The sequence below is a fragment of the Nerophis ophidion genome, linkage group LG01 (assembly GCF_033978795.1).
Source record: "Nerophis ophidion isolate RoL-2023_Sa linkage group LG01, RoL_Noph_v1.0, whole genome shotgun sequence".
Taxonomy (NCBI): Eukaryota; Metazoa; Chordata; class Actinopteri; order Syngnathiformes; family Syngnathidae; genus Nerophis; species Nerophis ophidion.
The window spans coordinates 48,783,574-48,806,753 of NC_084611.1; the positions used below are offsets into that span (position 1 = coordinate 48,783,574).

General features: G+C 40.6%; 1 protein-coding gene across 6 annotated transcripts in view; it reads left to right on the forward strand.

Moving 5' to 3' along the window:
- Positions 1 to 1,425: 1,425 nt before the first annotated feature.
- Positions 1,426 to 23,180, forward strand: part of clockb (clock circadian regulator b) — a 77,629-nt gene continuing 55,874 nt past the window's right edge. For 5 of the 6 annotated variants that reach the window (XM_061905635.1, XM_061905651.1, XM_061905659.1 and 2 more), the window contains exons 1-4: positions 1,426 to 1,581; positions 17,141 to 17,203; positions 17,502 to 17,637; positions 21,227 to 21,315. In XM_061905635.1, coding sequence (XP_061761619.1) covers positions 21,299 to 21,315 — 17 coding nt within the window. In that variant the 5' untranslated portion in view covers positions 1,426 to 1,581; positions 17,141 to 17,203; positions 17,502 to 17,637; positions 21,227 to 21,298. Of the gene's footprint in view, positions 1,582 to 17,140; positions 17,208 to 17,501; positions 17,638 to 21,226; positions 21,316 to 23,180 lie in introns of all 6 variants that reach the window. The other variant, XM_061905643.1, reaches the window with a different exon arrangement.

The window sequence follows — 23,180 nt, forward strand, 5'->3', positions numbered from 1 at the left end:
AACGCCAGAGTGGAAGAGGGTCCAATCCCTCTCGAGAGAAGTGGTTCCAGGGCCCTTGCTGTGCGTCGAAGTGAGTCCGACTATATCCAGCCGTAATTTCTCGACTTCGCGCACTAGCTCAGGCTCTTTCCCCCCCAGTGAGGTGACGTTCCATGTCCCAAGAGCTAGCTTCTGTAGCCGGGGATCGGACCGCCAAGTGCCCTGCCTTCGGCTGCCGCCCAGCTCACATTGCACCCGACCTCTATGGCCCCTGCTATGGGTGGTGAGCCCATTGGAGGGGTGACCCAGGTTGACTCTTCGGGCTGTGCCCGGCCGGGCCCCATGGGAACAGGCCCGGCCACCAGGCGCTCGCCATCGTGCCCCACCTCCGGGCCTGGCTCCAGAGGGGGGCCCCGGTGACCCGCGTCCGGGCGAGGGAAATCTGGGTACATGCTTTTTCTTCTTCATAAAGGTCTTCGAGCTGCTCTTTGTCTGATCCCTCACCTAGAACCTGTTTGCCTTGGGAGACCCTACCAGGGGGCTTTATGCCCCCGGACAACATAGCTCCTAGGATCATTGGGACACACACATCATGTATATATTACATGTTTTTATGAATGTTACTACATGACGTATATACTTACATCATGTACATATTACATGTTATTATGAATGTTTCTAAATTACATATATACTTGCAGCTTATAAACAAAATTCTGATGTATGTGTTTGGATGTTTTTAGAGCGCTTTATAGGGGAAATAGACCGACTCCTATTGACTCCATTGTTAGCTGACTTTTGCTAATGCTTATTTAAGATTTAGAATGCACAAATAAGGAAAACAAATGCATGTTTTCAATCGTTAAATAAGGATTGTGAATGATGGTTTTTTTTTTAAGTGCAGTTCCCTTCTAACTAGTGGTATCACTCATTATTGTTTAACTATTTGTTTTCGATGGTGTTACTATGTACATTTTATAGTGTCAGTAAAACCGTGACATGGACCAGACCCGCACTTCTTTTAGTGAGGAAAAAAACTGCACCGGGGAGGAGGCAGGCTTCCAATTTTTGACGTCACTCAGGTTGCCAGTGCTAAAAGTCAAGTAGCGTGACAATAAAGTGAGGGAACCTCTATACTGTGACGTCACCATCTGTACAGGTGGTGATTGGATGTCGATTAAAATAGGGAAACCCTTCCGTCTTGCAAGCCCATGTCATAATAAAATACTGTAAACAGGAGATGTTGCTTCTTTATTTTTTTTATAAAACATCTGTCGCACAATATTTATTAATTGTTGCATTGTGCGATATTGCGCATATGTTCATAATGCGTGTACAGTAAGCACGTTTAGTTGTTGGAAATACAATGTGCTGATCCTAGGTCAGCTGGTCTTCTCCTGGGCTCGTTTTTGTGTACAGTACTTGCCAAATAGTGCGCCCTACTGTCTCCATTGCGCATGACTGTACGTCGTAATATGAAGTAGGCCTCCTGTTTTCCTCCCCGAGCCGGAGTCCTCCTGGCCCCCGCCGCCGCCTTCGCGCTCCATGCGACGCTACGACCGAGCGAGCCGCACCACAAGCGAGGGCGAAGGACTCGGCGAGGTGAGGCTGCTTCTTTTTTTTCTCTCCTTCTTAATGTTGTTGTATTTTGTAGTCCGCGGCTGGCGGAGTGTTTCCGCACGCTGGAGGGCGACAAGGCCCAGTGACCCACATTCTCCTCCGCGCGCGCGCGCGTCCGGCTGCCTGGCCCCGTGTTGTGTGTACGGGGGCGTGCACGCGCGCCCGTTTTTTTGTTTTTTTTTTACATCCGCCGCGTAAATGTTTAAAAAACGCCATTATTACGCGCGAGTGTTTAATTCACGCCATTACGCCGCGTCTTTTTCCATCTCAAAGTGTTGTTTTTGACGGGACTCATTTGTGGCGTGACAGCCAGCCCTGGGGTTCGACGCCAGTTTTACCGCGATATAGATTTTATTACCACCCAACCCCCCCCAACAAACACGCTATTGGTGGCACGTAATGAAAAAAGGCGCGAAGAATGAAGACGTCAGTGCGCTAAATAGTCAGTTTTGGCTAGCAAGCTTAGTTAGCATGCTATGCTAGCTATGTGGGTTGCTCTCTACCCGGTTGTATAACCAACACCTGTGGCACACATGCCTTATTCTCCTCTTTTAACGCGTACCATTATTACATACTGTCCATGTAAAGTGGGGAAGAAAGGCACGATGAAGAGGAAAAAAACAAGCTTAGCCATGAGGATTACTGTACTGGAGTATAGGTCAGGGTTCCCACGGTACAGCCAGCATACAGTACAGGCTGGTTGAGATGGTAGCACTCCAACTTTCAACGGATGTCAGCTTTAAATCGTCGGAAAAGGCGATTTGACTCGTCGTTTACGCCGGCTGGAGCGTTGGTATGGCTCAGGTGGTAGAAGTGTTGAGAGTGATTCGCCATGTGCAAGGGGTCGGTGACCCAAAACGTTGAAAGAGCCATATTGGACCAGAAATACAAAAAGCAAATCTGCCTGTAGGTGCCAAAATGTAAAAGCCGTATAAAAGTGTGATAATGAAGGCAACACATGATGTGGCTATATTAGCCTACTATCAAAATTGTTATGTATACAGGAGGGAGTTGTGACGGCACAGATATAAGGGGGCGGTACATCTTTGAACTTTATTATATGTATTACAATATATATAGTGATACATAGTGCTGAGCGATTTGGCCTTTTTTAATATTGCAATATTTTTAGGCCATATCGCGATATACGATTTATATTACGATATTTTGCCTTGGCCTTGAATGAACACTTGATGCATATAATCACAGCAGTATGATGATTATATGTGTATACATTAAAACATTCTTCTTCATACTCCATTCATATATGGTACTTTTAAACTTTCATGCAGAGAGGGAAATCACAACTAAGTCAATTGACCAAAAGTGTATTTATTAAAGTTATTAAGCAATGGCACAAACATTCAAGTCATTTCCAAAACATAAAGTGCAAGATTGTCAGAGACATTTTAAGTGTCAAATAAAAATGAGCTGCATAATAGGAAATCAAATAGTATTCGTCCTTCACTATGTGGTAGGTTACGACGAACGTTATGAAATTCTCTTCATTCTCTAGCGAGTGACTTTTCAAATGATGCTACATATTAGCAGTAATGCTACTTTTTATAGCAACGCTTTTGCCCCACACTTGACAAATTACGGTTGTCTGTTCGACATATTCCCACTTGAAGCCGAACCACCGCCAGGTTATGGATCCCCTGCTGTTTTTATTGAGAATTAAGTCTTCCTTCATCTGTTACCAGATCTGCACCTTCTTACTCTCGTATTCCCAGTCTGCTACCTCTCTGCTGGGTGAGGGCAGACACGTAGTATGTGACGTATGACGTGACACTACGTGACGTATGTAAGAATGTGCGCCTGCTCGTCTGTGAGAATGAGAGACAGGAAAAAGTGAGAAGAACCTGAAGTGTCATGCCCGCAGCTAAAAGCAACTGCGGGAGAACGAATACTCGAATATTACGATATAGTCATTTTCTATATCGCACAGAGACAAACCCGCGATATATCGTATATATCGATATATCGTATATATCGTATATATCAATATATCGCCCAGCCCTAGTGATACACAATACTAAATATATAAACTAAACAAGAAAATGGAGTGTGACGAATCCAAAAGGGGTGTACGTGTATATGACTATGTGTGTAATTAATTGTTGTGTATTACCGTGACGTGTTGGGATAAAGCAGAAAGTCGGTGAGACAAGCGGTATGTCCGTGGGGCTGAGAGAGCCGTCAAGAAGTCCGTGTAAAAAACGTGGGGTTCGAGGATCAAGGGAGGCAGTCCAAAGTCCAGGGAGACTCGAGGCTCGATGATGGAGGACACAGAAAGAACTGTGGGAAACACACAAAGGGGCATGAGACGCGGGATCAAGGAAGTCACAGGGAGAGATCAAGATTGCAGAGGGAAGCCACACACTGAGTGCTTACTAGGGTACAGAAGACTAAGATCCAGCCAGGATCCTTGGGTCCACTGGTCTAAATACAGCTCGCCCTCATCAGTCCCAGGTGTGTTGATTGCTGATCGCCCACAGCCTTGCTGGAATGTGGGCGTGATGCGGCCAGCATAAGCAGGGCCGTGACTCAGCGTGCTGCTAGCGGAGGTGCTAGCAGACCCAGCTGCCGGGGAAAAGCGGGTTGAGCCCACGCCGTGACAAAAATGACTTTAAAAGTATTTTATAAGTGTTATGATGAAGACAACACATGATGTACAGTAGTAGTCAAAAGTTTACATACACTTGTAAAGAACATCATGTCATGGCTGTCTTGAGTTTCCAATCATTTCTACAACTCTTAAATCGCAATGTTAATATTTGCTTACATGTCCCTTGGCAAGTTTGACTGCAATAAGGCGCTTTTGGTAGCCATCCACAACCTTCTGCTTACAATTTTTGACCACAAAATTGCTGCAGTTCAGCTAAATTTGTTGGTTGTCTGACATGGACTTGTTTCTTCAGCATTGTCCACACGTTTAAGTCAGGACTTTGGGAAGGCCATTCTAAAACCTTCATTCTAGCCTGATTTAGCCATTCCTTTAACCCCTTTTGACGTTTGTTTGGAGTCATTGTCCTGTTGGAACACCCAACTGCGTCCAAGACCCAACCTCCAGGCTGATGATTTTAGCTTGTCCTGAAGAATTTGGAGCTAATCCACCTTTTTCATTGTCCCATTTACTCTCTGAAAAGCACCAGTTCCATTGGCAGCAAAAAAAGCCCAGAGCATAATACTACCACCACCATGCTTGATGGTAGGCATGGTAATCATGGGATTGAAGGCCTCACTTTTTCTTCTCCAAACATATTGTTGGGTATTGTGACCAAACAGCTCCATTTTTGTTTCACCTGACATCACATGGACCAGGGGTAGGGAACCTACGGCTCGGGAGCCAGATGTGGCTCTTTTGATGACTGCATCCGGCTATCGGATAAATCTGAGCTGATGTTGCTTAAAACGATAAGTAATGAGTAATTTCACTTGTAATCACAGTGTTAAAAATAATGTTCAAAATATAAAACATTCTCATGCATTTTTAATCCATCCATCTGTTCAAGAAGTTGCGTTAATGGTAACAAGTTATTTAGTTATTATTGGTTAGTGTGGGGCTTGCCCTCCTGGGGGTTCTTCAGACCCCCAAGCACCGACATGAGAGCCTGTTTCAGGGTTGCAATATTGTTTTATTTTTCAATAAGTCACTCAGTTGTTTTCCAGCAATTGTATTTCCAGCCCCAACCCCATCTCTCCTCCTGGCTGCTGCTTATAACAGAGCGACAGGTGAATAGATAACAAGGCCCAGGTGGGCCATCTACGCACCTGTCGCTGCAGGCCCGCAGGCCACCCCCCCTTCACAGTTAGCTTCAGAATAACAATGTTATTACAAAGAATAAGAGACCTATTATACTCTAGAAATGTAGGTCTTACTTAAAAATGCACGCGTTTGGTTGTGTTCAGTGTTAAAAAAAAATATTATATGGCTCTTACGGAAATACATTTTAAAATATTAGGCTTTTTGGCTCTCTCAGCCAAAAAGGTTCCCGACCCCTGACATGGACAAAGATAAGACCTTCTGGAGGTAAGTTCTGTGGTCAGATGAAACAAAAATGGAGCGGTTCGGCCACAATACCCAGCAATATGTTTGGAGGAGAAAATGTGAGGCCTTTAATCCCAGGAACACCATGCCTGTGGCACATATGCTTGCGCTTTATTCTTGTTTCCAGACATTCGCTGGCTTTAACACCCACCATCCTTACATACTGTCCATGTAAAGTGGGCAGAAAGGCACGATGAAGAGAAAAAAATCAAGCTTAGTCATGAGGATTACTGTACTGGAGTATAGGTCAGGGTTCCCACGGTACAGCCAGCATACAGTACAGGCTGGTTGAGATGGTTGCACTCCAACTTTCAATGGATGTCAGCTTTAAATCGTCGGAAAAGGCGATTTGACTTGTCGTCTACGCCGGCTGCACGGTCGTTGGAGCATTGGTATGGCTCAGGTGGTAGAAGTGTTGTGAGTGATTCGCCATGTGCAAGGGGTCGGTGACCCAAAACGTTGAAAGAGCCATATTGGACCAGAAATACAAAAAGCAAATCTGCCTGTAGGTGCCAAAATGTAAAAGCCGTATAAAAGTGTGATAATGAAGGCAACACCTGATGTGTCTATATTAGCCTACTATCAAAATTGTTATGTATACAGGAGGGACTTGTGATGGCACAGACATAAGGGGGCGGTATAGCTTTGTATTTTATTATATGTATTACAATTTATTAGGGGTGTGGGAAAAATCGATTCGAATACGTTGTGCGATTCAGAATCGATTCTCATTTAAAAAAAAAAATATATATATATTTTTTTTTTTATCAATCCAACAAACCACTACACAGTAATACCATAACAATGCAATCCAATTCCAAAACCAAACCTGACCCAGCAACACCCAGAACTGCAATAAACAGAGCAATTGAGGAGACACAAACACAACACAGAACAAACCAAAAGTAGTGAAACAAAAATTAATATTATCAACAGCAGAATCAATATTAATTATAATTTCAGCATAGCAATGATTAAAAATCCCTCATTGACATTATCATTAGACATTTATAAAAAGAACAATAGTGTCATGGTGGCTTACACTTGCATCGCATCTCATAAGCCTGACAAAACACTGTGTCCAATGTTGTCACAAAGATAAAATAACTCATATTTTTGGTTCTTTTAATAGTTAAAACAAATTTACATTATTGCAATCAGTTGATAAAATATTGTCCTTTACAATTATAAAATATTTTTTTAATAAATCTACTACTCTGCTAGCATGTCAGCAGACTGGGGTAGATCCTGCTGAAATCCTATGTATTGAATGAATACAGAATCGTTTTAGATCGGAAAAATATATTTTTTGAATGGAGAATCGCGTTGAATCGAAAAAATCTATATATTATGGACTCGTGACCACAAGAATCGATATTGAATCGAATCGTGGGACACCCAAAGATTCGCAGCCCTACAATATATATAGTGATACACAATACTAAATATATCCACTAAACAAGAAAATGGAGTGTGACGAATCCAAAAGGGGTGTATGTCTATGTGTGTAATTAATTGTTGTGTATTACCGTGACGTGTTGGGCGAGAGGAGGGATAAAGCAGAAAGTCCGTGAGACAAGCGGTAGTTCCGTGGGGCTGAGAGAGGCGTCAAGAGGCCCGTGTAAAAAACGAGGGGGTCGAGGATCGAGGGAGGCAGTCCAAAGTCCAGGGAGAGTCGAGGCTCGATGATGTAGGACACAGAAAGAACTGCGGGAAACACACAAAAGGGCATGAGACGGAGAATCAAGGAAATCACAGGGAGAGATCAAGAATGCAGAGGGAAGCCACACACAGAGTGCTTACTAGGGTACAGAAGACTAAGTTCCAGCCAGGATCCTTGGGTCCACTGGTCTGAATACAGCTCGCCCTCATCAGTGCCAGGTGTGTTGATTGCTGATCGCCCACAACCGTGCCGGAATGTGGGCGTGATGCGGCCAGCGTAAGCAGGGCCGTGTCTCGGCGGCCCTGCAATTCACATTAGTTCTCGCAGCTTGCTGCGTCCTTCATCGACGCACAAGCCGAGTGAGCCACCGCTGAGAGTTGTCTCAGTTTTTGCTTTCTCTTGCCACATCCACGAGTTGGGGTCAATCAGGTTTTGGCACGTCGCCCAGCTGCCGGGGAAAAGCAAGTTTGAGTCCACTCCGTGATAAAAATGACTTTATAAGTGTTATAATGAAGACAACACATGATGTACAGTATTAGTCAAAAGTTTACATACACTTGTAAAGAACATCAGGTCATGGCTGTCTTGAGTTTCCAATAATTCCTCAGCTCTTGACCAGCAATGTTAATATTTGCTTACACATCCCTTGGCAAGTTTCACTGCAATAAGGCGCTTTTGGTAGCCATCCACAAGCTTCTGCTTACATTTTTCACCACAAAATTGTTGCAGTTCAGCTAAATGTGTTGCTTTTCTGACATGGACATGTTTCTTCAGCATTGTCCACACGTCAGCCTGATTTAGCCAATCCTTTACCACTTTTGAGGTGTGTTTGGGGTCATTGTCCTGTTGGAACACCCAACTGTGCCCTGGACCCAACCTCCGGGCTGATGATTGTAGCTTGTCTTGAAAAATTTGGAGGTAATCCTCCTTTTTCTTGTCCCATTTACTCTCTGTAAAGCACCAGTTCCATTGGCAGCAAAACAGGCCCAGAGCATAATACTACCACCACCATGCTTGACGGCAGGTTTGGTGTTCCTGGGATTAAAGGCCTCACCTTTTCTCCTCCAAACATATTGGCAGGTATTGTGGCCAAACAGCTCCATTTTTGTTTCATCTGACATAACATGGACAAAGATGAGACCTTCTGGAGGAAAGTTCTGTAGTCAGATGAAACAAAAATGGAGCTGTTCGGCCACAATACCCAGCAATATGTTTGGAGGAGAAAAGGTGAGGCCTTTAATCCCAGGAACACCATGCCTGTGGCCCATATGCAAATGCTTTATTCTCGTTTCCAGACATTTCCTGGCTTTAACACCCACCATCCTTACATACTGTCCATGTAAAGTGGGCAGAAAGGCACGATGAAGAGGAAAAAAACAAGCTTAGCCATGAGGATTACTGTACTGGAGTATAGGTCAGGGTTCCTACGGTACACCCAGCATACAGTACAGGCTCGTTGAGATGGTTGCACTCCAACTTTCAATGGATGTCAGCTTTAAATCGTCAGAAGAGGCGATTTGACTCAACGTTTACGCCGGCTGCTCCATCGTTGGAGCGTTGGTATGGCTCATGTGGTAGAAGTGTTGAGAGTTTTTTGCCATGTGCAAGGGGTCGACGACCCAAAACATTGAAATATCCATATTGGACCAGAAATACAAAAACAAATCTGTCTGGAGACGCCAAAATGTAAAAGCCGTATAAAAGTGTGATAATGAAGACAACACATGATGTGTCTGTTTTAGCTATATTATCTTAATATCAAAATTATTTTAAAAGCCTTATATAAGTGTTATAATGAAGCCAACACATGATGTAAGTGTCTATATTAGCCTACTATCAAAATGACTTTAAAAGTCTTATATAAGTGTTATAATGAAGACAACACATGATGTAAGTGTCTATTTTAGCTATAGTAGTCTACTATCAAAATGACTTTAAAAGTCGTATACAAGTGTTCTAATGAAGACAACACATGATGTAAGTGTCTATATTAGCCAACTATCAAATTGACTTTAAAAGTCGTATAAAAGTTTGATAATGAAGACAGCATATGATGTAAGTGTCTATATTAGCCTGCTATCAAAATGACTTTAAAAGTCGTACATAAGTGTTATAATGAAGACTACACATGATGTAAGTGTCTATATTAGCCTGCTATGAAAATGACTGTGTTGCAGGCTGTCGCAAATCTTCGTTGACAGATATGTTGAAATGTAATATTTATTCTACACATTTTTACAACATCGGAAAAGATTGATAAAACGTCTTGGACGGTGAGATAACTCCTGGAAATGACCGTCTTAGAATGGCCAAAGGGTAACGTTTGCTGTGGTCTGAAACAACATGGTCCACAAACAACTATCTGAAATGCAGCTAATACTACATACAAATAATGTGTCATGAGACATGCAAATATAAATGAAATACAAGGAGGACATAAGTAAAGAAAATTAAATGAGCTCAAATATAGCTACACAAGCGCCATAATGATGCCATATGTACCTACAGCTAGCCTAAATAGCATGTTAGCATCGATTAGCTTGCAGTCATGCACTGACCAAATATTCCTGATCAGCACTCCAGCAAATCAATAACATCAACAAAGTTCACCTTTGTGCATTCACGCACAGCATAAAACGTTTAGTAGACAAAATGAGACAAAAAGGAGTGGCATAAAACATGTATTTCTGGGGCAGCGTCATGTGTTAGCATTGATTAGCTTGCAGTCACTCACTGACCAAATATGCCTGATTAGCACTCCACACAAGTCACTAACACCAAAAAAGCTCACATTTGTGCATTCACGCACAGCTTAAAATGTTTAGTGGACAAAATGAGACAAAAAGAAGTGGCATAAAACACGTCTCTCCGTGGCAGCGTCATGTCAACAAACTGTTGCGTCATAGTCCACAAAACTACGTTATGTCTAAGGACCACCGAAATTAGTAGGACAAAACGGCGCTTGCCAAAAACCCTCATCAGTGAAGCATAAACACAAACATATTCAACAGGCTTTCTAACAATTATGAAGGTTTGTGTCATGTTTGTCAGAAACCATATCAAAACTAATATACCTTATTTCCTTGAATTGCCGCAGGGCATAAAGTATGCGCCTGCCTTGAATTACTGCCGGGTCAAACTCGCTTCGCAAAATAATTAGCGCATGCTTAGTATTACCGCCTGGTCAAACTCGTGACGTCATGAGTGACACTTCCCCTGTCATCATTTTCAAAATGGAAGAGGCTGATTTCAGTACCGGTCATTGGAAATCGCATAAAGGGAAGAAAATTAAGAGCTATCCAGTAGGATTTAAGGTCCAAGCTCACTTCCAAAGACATGCACTTGGGGATAGGTTGATTGGAAACACTAAATTGGCCCTAGTGTGCGAATGTGAGTGTGAATGTTGTCTGTCTATCTGTGTTGGCCCTGCGATGAGGTGGCGACGAGTCCAGCGTGTACTCTGCCTTCGGCCCGATTGTAGCTGAGATAGGCACCAGCGACCCCAAAGAGAATAAGCGGTAGAAAATGGATGGATGGGCTTACATCACACTAAATTTTTTACTGCATGCCTTTGGTAAGTGCCGGAGTAAGAAGAGGTTTTAAAATAATTAGCGCATGCTTACTTTTACCGCATGCCTTTTGTAAGCGCAGGAGTAAGAAGAGGTTTTAAATTAATTAGCGCCCTGGCGGCAATTCAAGGAAATACGGTATCCTTTTTCCCTCATCTTTTCCCATTATGTTTAAGAATATACTGTATGCTAGAGATCCACTCATGTTTTTTTTCCTGGACAATGTCAATTATTAGTGATCAAAGGGGCCGATAAGCCATATCTGGAGCGCTGTTATGTTAAATCAGCTTTTCTTACCTATTGGTACCTGCTGTTGTGTGTTTAGGATCTGCATAAGTCCCAAAAATGTGATTGCAAAGCATGGAGGCATGGTGGAGATATTTAGAAAACAGTCTTGCCTTCTTTCATACTTCCTCCAAACAGTCTGTTTGTTATTTGCATAACCTGTGACATGACCATATTACCCATATATGGTATAGATGTACTCTGTCCGCCATTGTAGTCCGCCCTGTAGTCAATAAGATCCTTCTTTTTCTCTATCCTCTAGTTGTGGGGCAGACTGGCTCGTACATGCACTTGCATCCTCCGATGTTGCAATTTTTACTACAGCATAGTGTATAGTTCAGACCTTTGCAACTACTTTGACTCAAAGGCATACTTGCCAACCTTGAGACCTCCGATTTCGGGAGGTGGGGGGGCGTGGTTGGGGGGATGGTTGGGGCAGGGGGTGTGGTTAAGGGGTGTATTTCATATATATTTTATATATATATATATATATATATATATATATGAAATACTTGACTTTCAGTGAATTCTAGCTATATATATTTATTTTATTATATATATAAATAAAATAAATAGTTGAATTTCCGACGGCACGTATCAAATACACAGTAATAAAAACACAGTTGTTCTACTAACTGTACTGTGCTTGCTGGTTACTAAAAAAACAAAACAACAACACTTACCTTTCTCTATTTGAGTAACCTTTTTTCTGCCATTTGCGTATTGGCGGGCGATCTCGGAAACCGGGAACATCCTTCACAGATTTGTTGTAGACATTCGCAAATGAGAACGGGATGTTGCTTCAAGCTATCAGCATAGCCATCTTTGTCGCAGCATAAGATACACCATCGGGTCTCCATTTTGCGAGGTGGGCCATAATACTAGGTTGTGAACGATGCTGCGCTGCGGACGCTTTGTGCTTCGCTGACCGTTGATGGCTTAGTATATCCGTTCGGCCGCCGTGTTCAATGGAGAAGTCTGTTCTACAAAATTTACAGGCAACATATCTCTTCCCCTTCGAACTCTCCTGGATAAACTGAAATTCTTGTTTCCAATCGTTCTGGAACTTGCAAGCGTATTTCTTCATTTTGCTCGTCGACAGTGTAATATATTGGGTTTGAGTAAATAACCAGGCGACGTGATTAAGTTACGTCTCTTGACTGTGGGCTTCAGAACAGACTCCCTAATGCATGTTCCTTGACTGCACTTAAATGTAGAATATATTTACATTCTATTCTATGTACAGTAAATGGCAATATTGTCTTGTTTAAGAGGGTCACAACATTGAGTCAGGTCTGAAGGGGGCGTGGCCTCCAGCTCCGCCTGAATTTCGGGAGATTTTCGGGAGCAAATTTGTCCCGGGAGGTTTTCGGGAGAGGCGCTGAATTTCGGGAGTCTCCCGGAAAATCCGGGAGGGTTGGCAAGTATGCTCAAAGGGGCCACATTGAGAGACACTAAGAAATAATGGCCTGTGTTATGGAAACCCCGTTTCCATATGAGTTTGGAAATTGTGTTAGATGTAAATATAAACTGAATACAATGATTTGCAAATCATTTTCAACCCATATTCAATTGAATATGCTACAAAGACAACATATTTGATGTTCAAACTGATAAACATTTTTTTTTTGCAAATAATCATTAACTTTAGAATTTGATGCCAGCAACATGTGACAAAGAAGTTGGGAAAGGTGGCAATAAATACTGATTAAGATGAGGAATGCTCATCAAACACTTACTTGGAACATCCCACAGGTGTGCAGGCTAATTGGGATCAGGTGGACGCCATGATTGGGTATAAAAACAGCTTACATGAAATGTTAAGTAATTCACAAACCAGGATGGGGCGAGGGTCACCAATTTGTAAGCAAATTGTCAAACAGTTTAAGAACAACATTTCTCAACGAGCTATTGCAAGGAATTTAGGGAATTTACCATCTACGGTCCGTAAAATCATCAAAAGGTTCAGAGAATCTGGAGAAATCACTGCACGTTAGCGATGATATTACGGACCTTTGATTCTTCAGGCGGTACTGCACCAAAAACTGACATCAGTGTGTAAAGGATATCACCACATGGGCTCAGGTACACTTCATAAAATCACTGTCAGAAACTACAGTTGGTCGCTACATCTGTAAGTGCAAGTTAAAACTCTTCTATGCAAAGTGAAAGCCATTTATCAACAACACCCAGGAACGCCGCCGGCTTCGCTGGGCCCGAGCTCATCTAAGATGGACTGATGCAAAGTGGAAAAGTGTTCTGTGGTCTGACGAGTCCACATTTCAAATTATATTTGGAAACTGTTAACGTGGTGTCCTCCGGAACAAAGAGGAAAATAACCATCCGGATTGTTCAAGGCGCAAAGTTCAAAAGCCAGCATTTGTGATGGTATGGGGGTGTATTAGTGCCCAAGACATGGGTAACTTACTCATCTGTGAAGGCACCACTAATGCTGAATGGTCCATATAGGTTTTGGAGCAACATATGTTGTCACCCAAGCGACGTTGTCATTGACGCCCCTGCTTATTTCAGCAAAACAATGACAAGCCACGCGTTACAACAGCGTGGCTTCGTAGTAAAAGAGTGCGGGTACTTTCCTGGCCCGCCTGCAGTCCAGACATGTCTCCCATCGAAAATGTGTGGCGCATTATGAAGCGTAAAATACGACAAAAAGACCCCGGACTGTTGAACAACTTAAGCTGTACATCAAGCAGCAATGGTAAAGAATTCCACTTTCAAAGCTTCAACAATTTGTTTCCTCAGTTCCCAAACGTTTATTGAGTGTTGTTGAAAGAAAAGGTGATGTAACACAGTGGTGAACATTCCCGTTCCCAACTACTTTGGCACGTGTTGCAGCCATGAAATTCTAAGTTAATTATTATTTGCACAAAAAAAAATAAAGTTTATGAGTTTGAACATCAAATATCTTGTCTTTGTAGTGCATTCAATTGAATATGGGTTGAAAATTATTTGCAAATCATTGTATTCCGTTTATATTTACAGCAAACACAATCTCATATGGAAACGGGGTTTGTATATATACAGATAAATATACACCTCCCCTCCCTCCAATATATGTGTATATATATATACAGGCCATTATTTTCTTTATTTTTTGCAAATAATCATGAACTTAGAATTGAATGGCAGCAACACATTGCAAAAAAGGCATTTTTACCAGTGTGTTACATGTGTATATATATATACAGGCCATTATTTTCTTTATTTTTTGCAAATAATCATGAACTTAGAATTGAATGGCAGCAACACATTGCAAAAAAGGCATTTTTACCAGTGTGTTACATGGCCTTTCATTTTAACAGCACTCAGTAAAGTTTTGGGAACTGAGGAGACACATTTTTGAAGTGGAATTCTTTCCCATGGCAGGCAGGCCAGTCTAGTACCCGCGCTATTTTACTATGAAGCCACGCTGTTGTAACACGTGGCTTGGCATCATCTTGCTGAAATAAGCAGGGGCGTCCATGATAACGTTGCTTGGATGGCAACACATGTTGTTCTAAAAGCTCTATGTACCTTTCAGCATTAATGGTGAGTAAGCATTTCATGGAAGCTGATTTTTTAGCCAATAATGGCACCCACCTGTTCCCAATTAGCCTGTTCACCTGCGGGATGGTCCAAATAACTTTTGATGAGCATTCCTCAACTTTTTCACTCTTTTTTGCCACTTGTGCCAGCTTTTTTGAAACATGTTACAGGCATCAAATTCCAAATTAGCTAATATTTGCAAAAAATAACAAAGTTTATCAGTGTGAACATGAAATATCTTGTCTTTGCAGTCTATTCAATTGAATATAATTTTAAAAGGATTTGCAAATCATTGTATTCACTTTTTATTTACCATTTACACAACGTGACAACTTCACTGCTTTTGGGGTACAGTGGTGGTCAAAAGTTTATATACACTTGTGAAGAACATAATGTCATGGCTGTCTTGAGTTATAATAAGCGCCTTATTGCAGTGAAACTTGCCAAGGGAAATGTAAGCAAATATTAACATTGCTGTATGTATACGTTTGACCCAGCACATTTGCTCACATTTTCAGTAGAGCCATAATAACGTTTTTTGTGACCAACAAGTATTTTTTCAAAATGTTTAATCAGTCCAACAAAGTAATACACATTATTACATTAATAGTACGATTCCAATTCCAAACAAGCAACATCCAGAATGGCAATCAACAGAGTAACTGAGAGGACACACAAACATGACACAAAACAATCCAAAGTAGTCAAAAAAAAAAAAAAATTTCAACAACAGTATGACGACATATGGTCATACTACCCTGAGCACGCCCGATCTTCTCAGATCTCGGAACAACAGTATGAATATTAATAACAATTCCAACATAACAGTGATTAAAACTCCCTCATTTACCTTGTCATCACAACCAAAACAATACAAAGATGAATAGTGTGACGGTGACTTACACTTTCATCACATCTCATAAACTTGACAACACGTTGTGTCCATTATTAGAGATAAGTAATTTTTTAGCTTCATTTAATTGTTAAACACATTTAAATAATGGATGCCATATTCCATTATATGACTCATTATTATCTCAACTAAATTATTTTTTTTACTGATATCATCTCCATAGCTTGTGTATACCAGTCAGTATTGAATATGTGTGTATACCAGTCAGTATCTATTGTGTGTATACCAATCAGCATGTATTATGTGTGTATACCAGTCAGTATTTATTATGTGATAATACCAGTCAGTATTTATTATGTGTGTATAACAGTTAGTATTTAGTATGTGTGTATACCAGACAGTATTTATTATGTGTATACCAGTCAGTATTTATTATGTGTGTATACCAGTCAGTATTTATTATGTGTGTATACCAGTCGGTATTTATTATGTGTGTATACCAGTCAATATGTATTATATGTATACCAGTCAGTATGTGTTATGTGTATACCAGTCAGTATGTATTATGTGTGTATACCAGTCAGTATGTATTATATGTATACCAGTCAGTATTTCTTATGTGTGTATACCAGTCAGTATTTATTATATAGGTTGGTATAGCGCTATAGCTCGGTTGGTAGAGCGACTGTGCCAGCAACTTGAGGGTTGCATGATCAAGCCCCGTTTCTGCCATCCTTGTCACTGCCGTCGTGTCCTTGGGCAATACACTTTACCCACCTGCTCCCAGTGCCACCCACACTTCTTTAAATGTAAAAATTAGATATTGGGTTTCACTATGTAAAGCGCTTTGAGTCACTAGAGAAAAAGCGCTATATAAATATAATTCACTTAACTTCATTATGTGTGTATACCGTCAGTATTTATTTTGTATATACCAGTCAGTATTTATTATGTGTGTATACTAGTCAGAATTTATTATGTGTGTTTCTAGTCAGTATTTATTATGTGTGTATACCAGTCAGTATTTACTATGTGTGTATACTAGTCAGTATTTACTATTGTGTGCATACTAGTCAGTATGTATTATGTGTGTGTACAAGTCAGGATGTATTATGTGTGTGTACCAGTCAGTATGTATTATGTGTGTATACCAGTCAGTATTTATTATGTGTGAGTATTTATGTGTGTATACCAGTCAGTATTTATTATGTGTGAGTATTTATTATGTGTGTATACCAGTCAGTATGAGTATGACAATCAGAATCTATCCATTTTTTAAATATTACTATTTTTGTCATGACGCATATTGAAGAAAATTATTTTGACTGTGTGAATGCACGTGACTGAAGTGATGCAGATCACAAGAAGACAAGTCTGCAGTTTCATGGGGATGTTTATATTTAGGAATGTAATCCCTTCTTTTAGTTGTTTTCAACCATAACTCCTTTTTCTCTGACATTTCCCACAATTTACTGTTTTCTTAACTTTCAGCTTGTTTGTTTGTGTCTGGCGTGTAGGATTTGGATGGACAGGTTCCAAGGTGTGTGTGTTTGAAGGGGTGTCTTGTGTTGCAGGTGAGGTGTGGCTCACACACAAAAGGACAGCCTGAGTAACGCCAGCGTCAAAAGGGCATTCCAGTGAGTGAGTTGACATTTCTGAATCATCCTGTTTTGTTTTTCTTCTTCCCATAACTGGGTCACTGTGCTGTAAAATATGTTCACAAGACAGCAGTCTGTTTATAAGTGTGACTAACCACTGCTGTACTGTACATCGAGTTGTACTGTACTTGTGTGTCGCTCATAACCACATTTAATGTTCACTAACTAAAGTACAGTAAGGGAAACAAGTCTTATTTTGCAATTCCCCTTCCTGTCATCTGAATAGTCCAATAAATGATGACCAGGGACTGACCTTCTGTGTGTGTGTCTTCTTTAGGTTTCCATGACCGCCATGGCTTTCCTGTGGTCTGGTGACCCCTGATGACTTTGGCATCAGCACTGACCCCAAAACGTTTCCTCCAGCAAGCCCTGAGAAAAGACATAAACTCACGCCGTGCATGAGCTGCAGTGGGGTGAGTGCCACTGCGCAGAAATGTACAAAATATTTAAAAAATAGTAGCCAGTAAAGCAGATTTTGTAATTAAAACCTAAAAAATGTCTCCAAGTGGTGATGGTCAGATAAAGCACCACGACACATTGAACCACTTCAGCTTACTGCTGCTAGAATTTCTCCAAACTTCATGCATGCACAAGCACAAAAACCACCTGCTGGCCAAATGTATTTTTCAGACTATAGGGAGCACTGGTATATAAGCCGCACCCACTGAATTTTAGGAGATAACATATTTTTCCATATCATATATATATATATATATATATATATATATATATATATATATATATATATATATATATATATATATATATATATATATATATGTTAGGGGTGTAACGGTACACAAAGATTTCGGTTCGGTACGTACTAGGTTTAGAGGTCACGGTTCGGTTCATTTTCGGTACAGTAAGAAAACAACAAAATATAAATGTTTTGGTTATTTATTTACCAAATTTGTAAACAATGGCATAACATACATATACACTCAGGGTCCATTGCCAGGGTTAATGTGGTCAACATGTATAAAATAAAAACTAAATAAGATAAGGCTCAGAATGGTTTCTTAACAAAATCTCTGTACATATAAAGTGGTTTTTTGATTGATTTATTGAGACTTTTATTAGTAGATTGCAAAGTACAGTACATATTCCTTACAATTGACCACTGAATGCTAACACCCCAATAGGTTTTTCAACTTGTTTAAGTCGGGGTCCACGTTCATCAACACCGCCCGCCGTTTTTTTGTAGACATGTTCCATAAATATTGATGTTAAAGATTTATTTTTTTGAGAAGAAATGTTTATAATGAAGTTCATGAATCCAGATGTATCTCTATTACAATCCCCAAAGAGGGCACTTTAAGTTGATGATTACTTCTATGTGCTGAAATCTTTATTTATAATTGAATCATTTGTTTATTTTTCAACAAGTTTTTAGTTATTTTTTATATCTTTCTTTCCAAATAGTTCAAGAAAGACCACTACAAATGAGCAGTATTTTGCACTGTTATTCAATTTAATAAATCAGAAACTGATGACGTAGTGCTGTATTTTACTTCTTTATCTCCTTTTTTCAACCAAAAATGCTTTGCTCTGATTAGGGGGTACTTGAATTAAAAGCATGTTCACAGGGGGTACATCACTGAAAAAAGGTTGAGAACCACTGTGTTATGAGAGTAGCATATGTGTGTGTGTGGCCCTTTAATATGTGACAGCATGTGAGGTGAGTGTGTGGGCGAGTGAGGTGAGGGAGGAGGTCGAACGCAGGAGTGGCTGGTGTTTTGTTTTATTGGCTTTGTGTAAGACCTCAATAAAGCCACAATTTGCAACTAATTGACGGACTCTTCATTTACCCTGGAGTCCGGAGCTGTGGAGACCCACTGCCGGGTAGAGTGAAGGGTTTTGCTCCCGAGAATACATTAGCCCTGGGGGAATGTCCGGAGACACTCTTGGAGCCGGAAGCAGGAAAGGTGCAACACATGTTTGACGTGTTATCAGAAGCAGCTGCTGAACAATCTCGGCAAACATCCATCCTCCATTGTGGTATCGCGCAGCCAAAGTGTTCCCAAACACGAGATGTTAACGAGGCAGGAGGGTCTTCCAGCTCTAGCTTATACATGTTGACCTAGCCCTGTCGCTGCTAGCATGTGTACTTGTTCGTTACACCTCCGAACCGAACCGAAACCCCCGTACCGAAACGGTTCAATACAGATACACGTACCGTTACACCCCTAATATATATATATATATATATATATATATATATATATATATATATATATATATATATATATATATATATATATATATATATATATATATATATATATATACACACACACACACACAGTCGTGGTCAAAAGTGTACATACACTTGTAAAGAACATCATGTCATGACTGTCTTGAGTTTCCAATCATTTCTACAACTCTTTTTTTTCTGTGATGTAGTGATTGGAGCACATACATGTTGCTAAAAAAAAACATTCATGAAGTTTGCTTCTTTTATGAATTTATTATGGGTCTACTGAAAATGTGAGCACATCTGCTAGATCAAAAGTATTCATACAGCAATGTTAATTAGGGCTGAGCGATATGGCCTTTTATTAATATCTGGGTATTTTTAGGCCATGTCACGATACACCATATATATCTGGATATTTTGCCTTAGCCTCGAATGAACACTTGATGCATATAATCCCAGCAGTATGATGATTCTATTGGTCTACATTAAAACATTCTTCTTCATGCTACTTTTAAACTTTCATGCAGAGAGGGAAATCACAACTAAGTCAATTTAGCAAAAGTGTATTTGTTATACAGTTATTAAGCAGTGGCACAAACATTCATGTCATTTCCAAAACAGAAAGTGCAAGATTGTCAGAGACATTTTTAAACAAGCTATGACTGCACTTTTGTGCATGATGTCACTAAGATGATTTATCAAAACAACACTAAATAAAGTGCACTTTTTGTACAGAACGCCACTACAATAGTTTAAAACAAATAAAGTGCACTTTTGTGCATGATGTCACACAACATCTTTTAAAAAGTGTAAAATAAAAATGAGCTGCATAATAGTTAATCAAATAGTGTTTGTCCTTCACTATGTGGTTAGGTTACTGTGGACGTTATCTCCTGTTTTTGACAATTTTTTTAATACGGTGTTGATCTGGAAATTGAAGACGCCAGGGTCAATTGGGTCAGTGTTGGTTGCTTTGGCGTTTTCTTGGGTGTGGCACTGGCCGCAGATGTTGACATGCAGAGTTCTCAAGCAGGTAACTTTTCAAATGAAGCTACAAATTAGCAGTGGTGCTACTTTTTGCAGCAACGCTTTTGCCACATACTTGACATTACGGTTGTCTGTTCAACATCTTCCCGCTTGAAGCCAAACCACCGCCAGACGATGCACACCCTGCTGTTTTTCTTAGGAATGAATTATTCATCCATTTGTTACCAGATTGACACCTTCTCTCTCTCATATTACCACACGCACTGCTCCGCTAGCACCACCTGCCACAGCTAACATTATCCATGTCGCTACTTCTCTGCTCCCCGAGGGCGTACGATGCAGAAGCTAGCTCTCCAATCAGCTAAGCAGACTCAATATCGCCACTGTGACATTTCGGGAAAACAAAACAATCATAATAAAAAAAACTAACGCTAATGTAAGTTGATAATATTAACAAGGACACTCGTAAATGTCTTAGCATATTAGCTAAAACTAACGACACTAGCGTGAATAATTACAATAGCATGTACAAATATGCACAAGAACACTCCGACAGACATCACACATGGGACGGTTTAACAAGTAAGAATTGTTTCAGTTATGTTGTAAAACTTACAAACGTTGCTTGGAGTGGTGAATGAAGAATCCTAACGAGTGGCTAACTGTGTTATTTTTTGCTGTTTCTTGTCTCGAATGCGTTGAAACTAAAAGCTCTTCATGACTGCAGGTCATTTCCGTCCAATATGAATCAGAAGTAAGCTTTCTGTTTCCTTTTTGTCCAGTCCATTTAATTTTTTTCCCCCACCCCTCCCTCCAAGGTGGACTTCCAAATGCCTACCTCACGCCAAAAGAGCCAGTCACCACATCCACAGCCCTGATCAGCAGCCACCATGACATCAAGCATAGGGTACGTTGCAAGCCGTGTGTCCTCAGTGATCATAACACAAGAGTTGTCTCCATACAGTACATGCCCTAGACAACCATCAAGTCAGCACTCAGACAGCAAGAATGAAATGTTTTTGTATTTGTATTGACTTTTAAATACACAGTATTTTCTCTATTTTATCACCAGCGATGGCAATTGATAAGATTTTCACGATTCCTATTCCATTGATTTTCTCTAATTTAAAAATGCAGCTCAATTTTATACTTTGCAAAGTCATCTCGCGTGCCGGATTGAAACACGTTGAACCGCATGTTGGAAATCCCTGGTTTAAACCCTTCAAAAAATATTTTCCTCAAGAGTGTAAACCTCTACTTCATCCCATTTTAAAGGAGCCATATGTAATAATGTGGCCAAAAATGGTACTGCAATCACGGTCCAAATTCTGTAGTCCCCTCCCCCTCTCCCTGACTGAGGTTGCCTCTTCCTAGGAGTTGAGGTGCTGGGACCATAATAGCTGAATAGACAAGCGTTTAGTCAATAAAAAATCTATAACCAACACCATTTTCACAGAAATGAGGTTATTTTCAGAAAGAAGTAGGTCATGCCTGCGTACAATATCACAACAATCATATGGTTAGTGTCAGTACTATCAGAAAACAAGGAATAAAACCAACTACAACCAATGCTAGCAATGGTTATACTGCTGAAAATATGCTTAGCAGCCTAATGTACACCCAAAACTAAAGAGACATTTTACCAAGGCTACACTATAGGCTACTGTTTCAAACCTTTTAGATTGCCATATAACTTGGTACATGTGGTCCACACTATGCATATGAGGAATGATTTTATCATGGGGTTTGTCTGTCTTCATACCTTTCACATTGCCATGATGACTAATGTTGGAACCCATTTCCTCAGCGTATCTGCATGTTGAGAAGGAAATATGCACTGACACAATACCTATCCACATAGCTGGTATTTGTCTAAAATATATGTTGCCCTGTCAGTTGGATGACACATGGACATACATGCTAACTAGCATATATTTCCCCCCGTTAGCATGTATGTCCATGTGTCATTGACCGGGCTAGCATCCTAACATTCAATCAATCAATCAAAGTATATTTATATAGCCCTGAATCACAAGTGTCTCAAAGGGCTGCACAAGCCACGACCACATCCTGGGCCCAGATCCCACATCAGGGCAAGGAAAAACTCAACATTGGTTGCAGGAACATACTAGCTTTGTTAGACAAGATCATAGACTGCATTGGACAATATAGTTTACATACCAAATGTCCATTTCCATTTATCCATCCATCCATTTTCTACCGCTTATTCCCTTTTGGGGTCGCGGGGGGCGCTGGCGCCTATCTCAGCTACAATCGGGCGGAAGGCGGGGTACACCCTGGACAAGTCGCCACCTCATCGCAGGGCCCCATTTCCATTTATTACAAGTAATAAGAAAAGGTAAATGCCTAACTTACCTATCAAGGTGGAAATGAGCAAGTTTGGCGTCAGATGAAAATATCTTCAATGGTCTCCATCTTTCAAAGGCATCCCTGTTACAAATCCTGGTTTTGTTCCTGGCTGTGTCATAAATAAGTTGAGAATGGTCACTTTTAGATGGACTAAGGTCTGACATGTTTAGTAACTTTACCAGTGGCAGTAGCCAGACCAAGATGGCCACCTGGATGTGACACACCACAGACTTTCTAACTGGTCAAACGGTGTTTTCATTTCAAAATGAAAACAATAACAGTATTTTGGGGCTGAAAGTCTAGTTTTGAAATGAGCACATGAATTACTGTTATCACTTATAGAGGTATTGGAAAAGAAGATGATTTATTAATGCCTTTTGACATATCAGGGCCATTTAATGA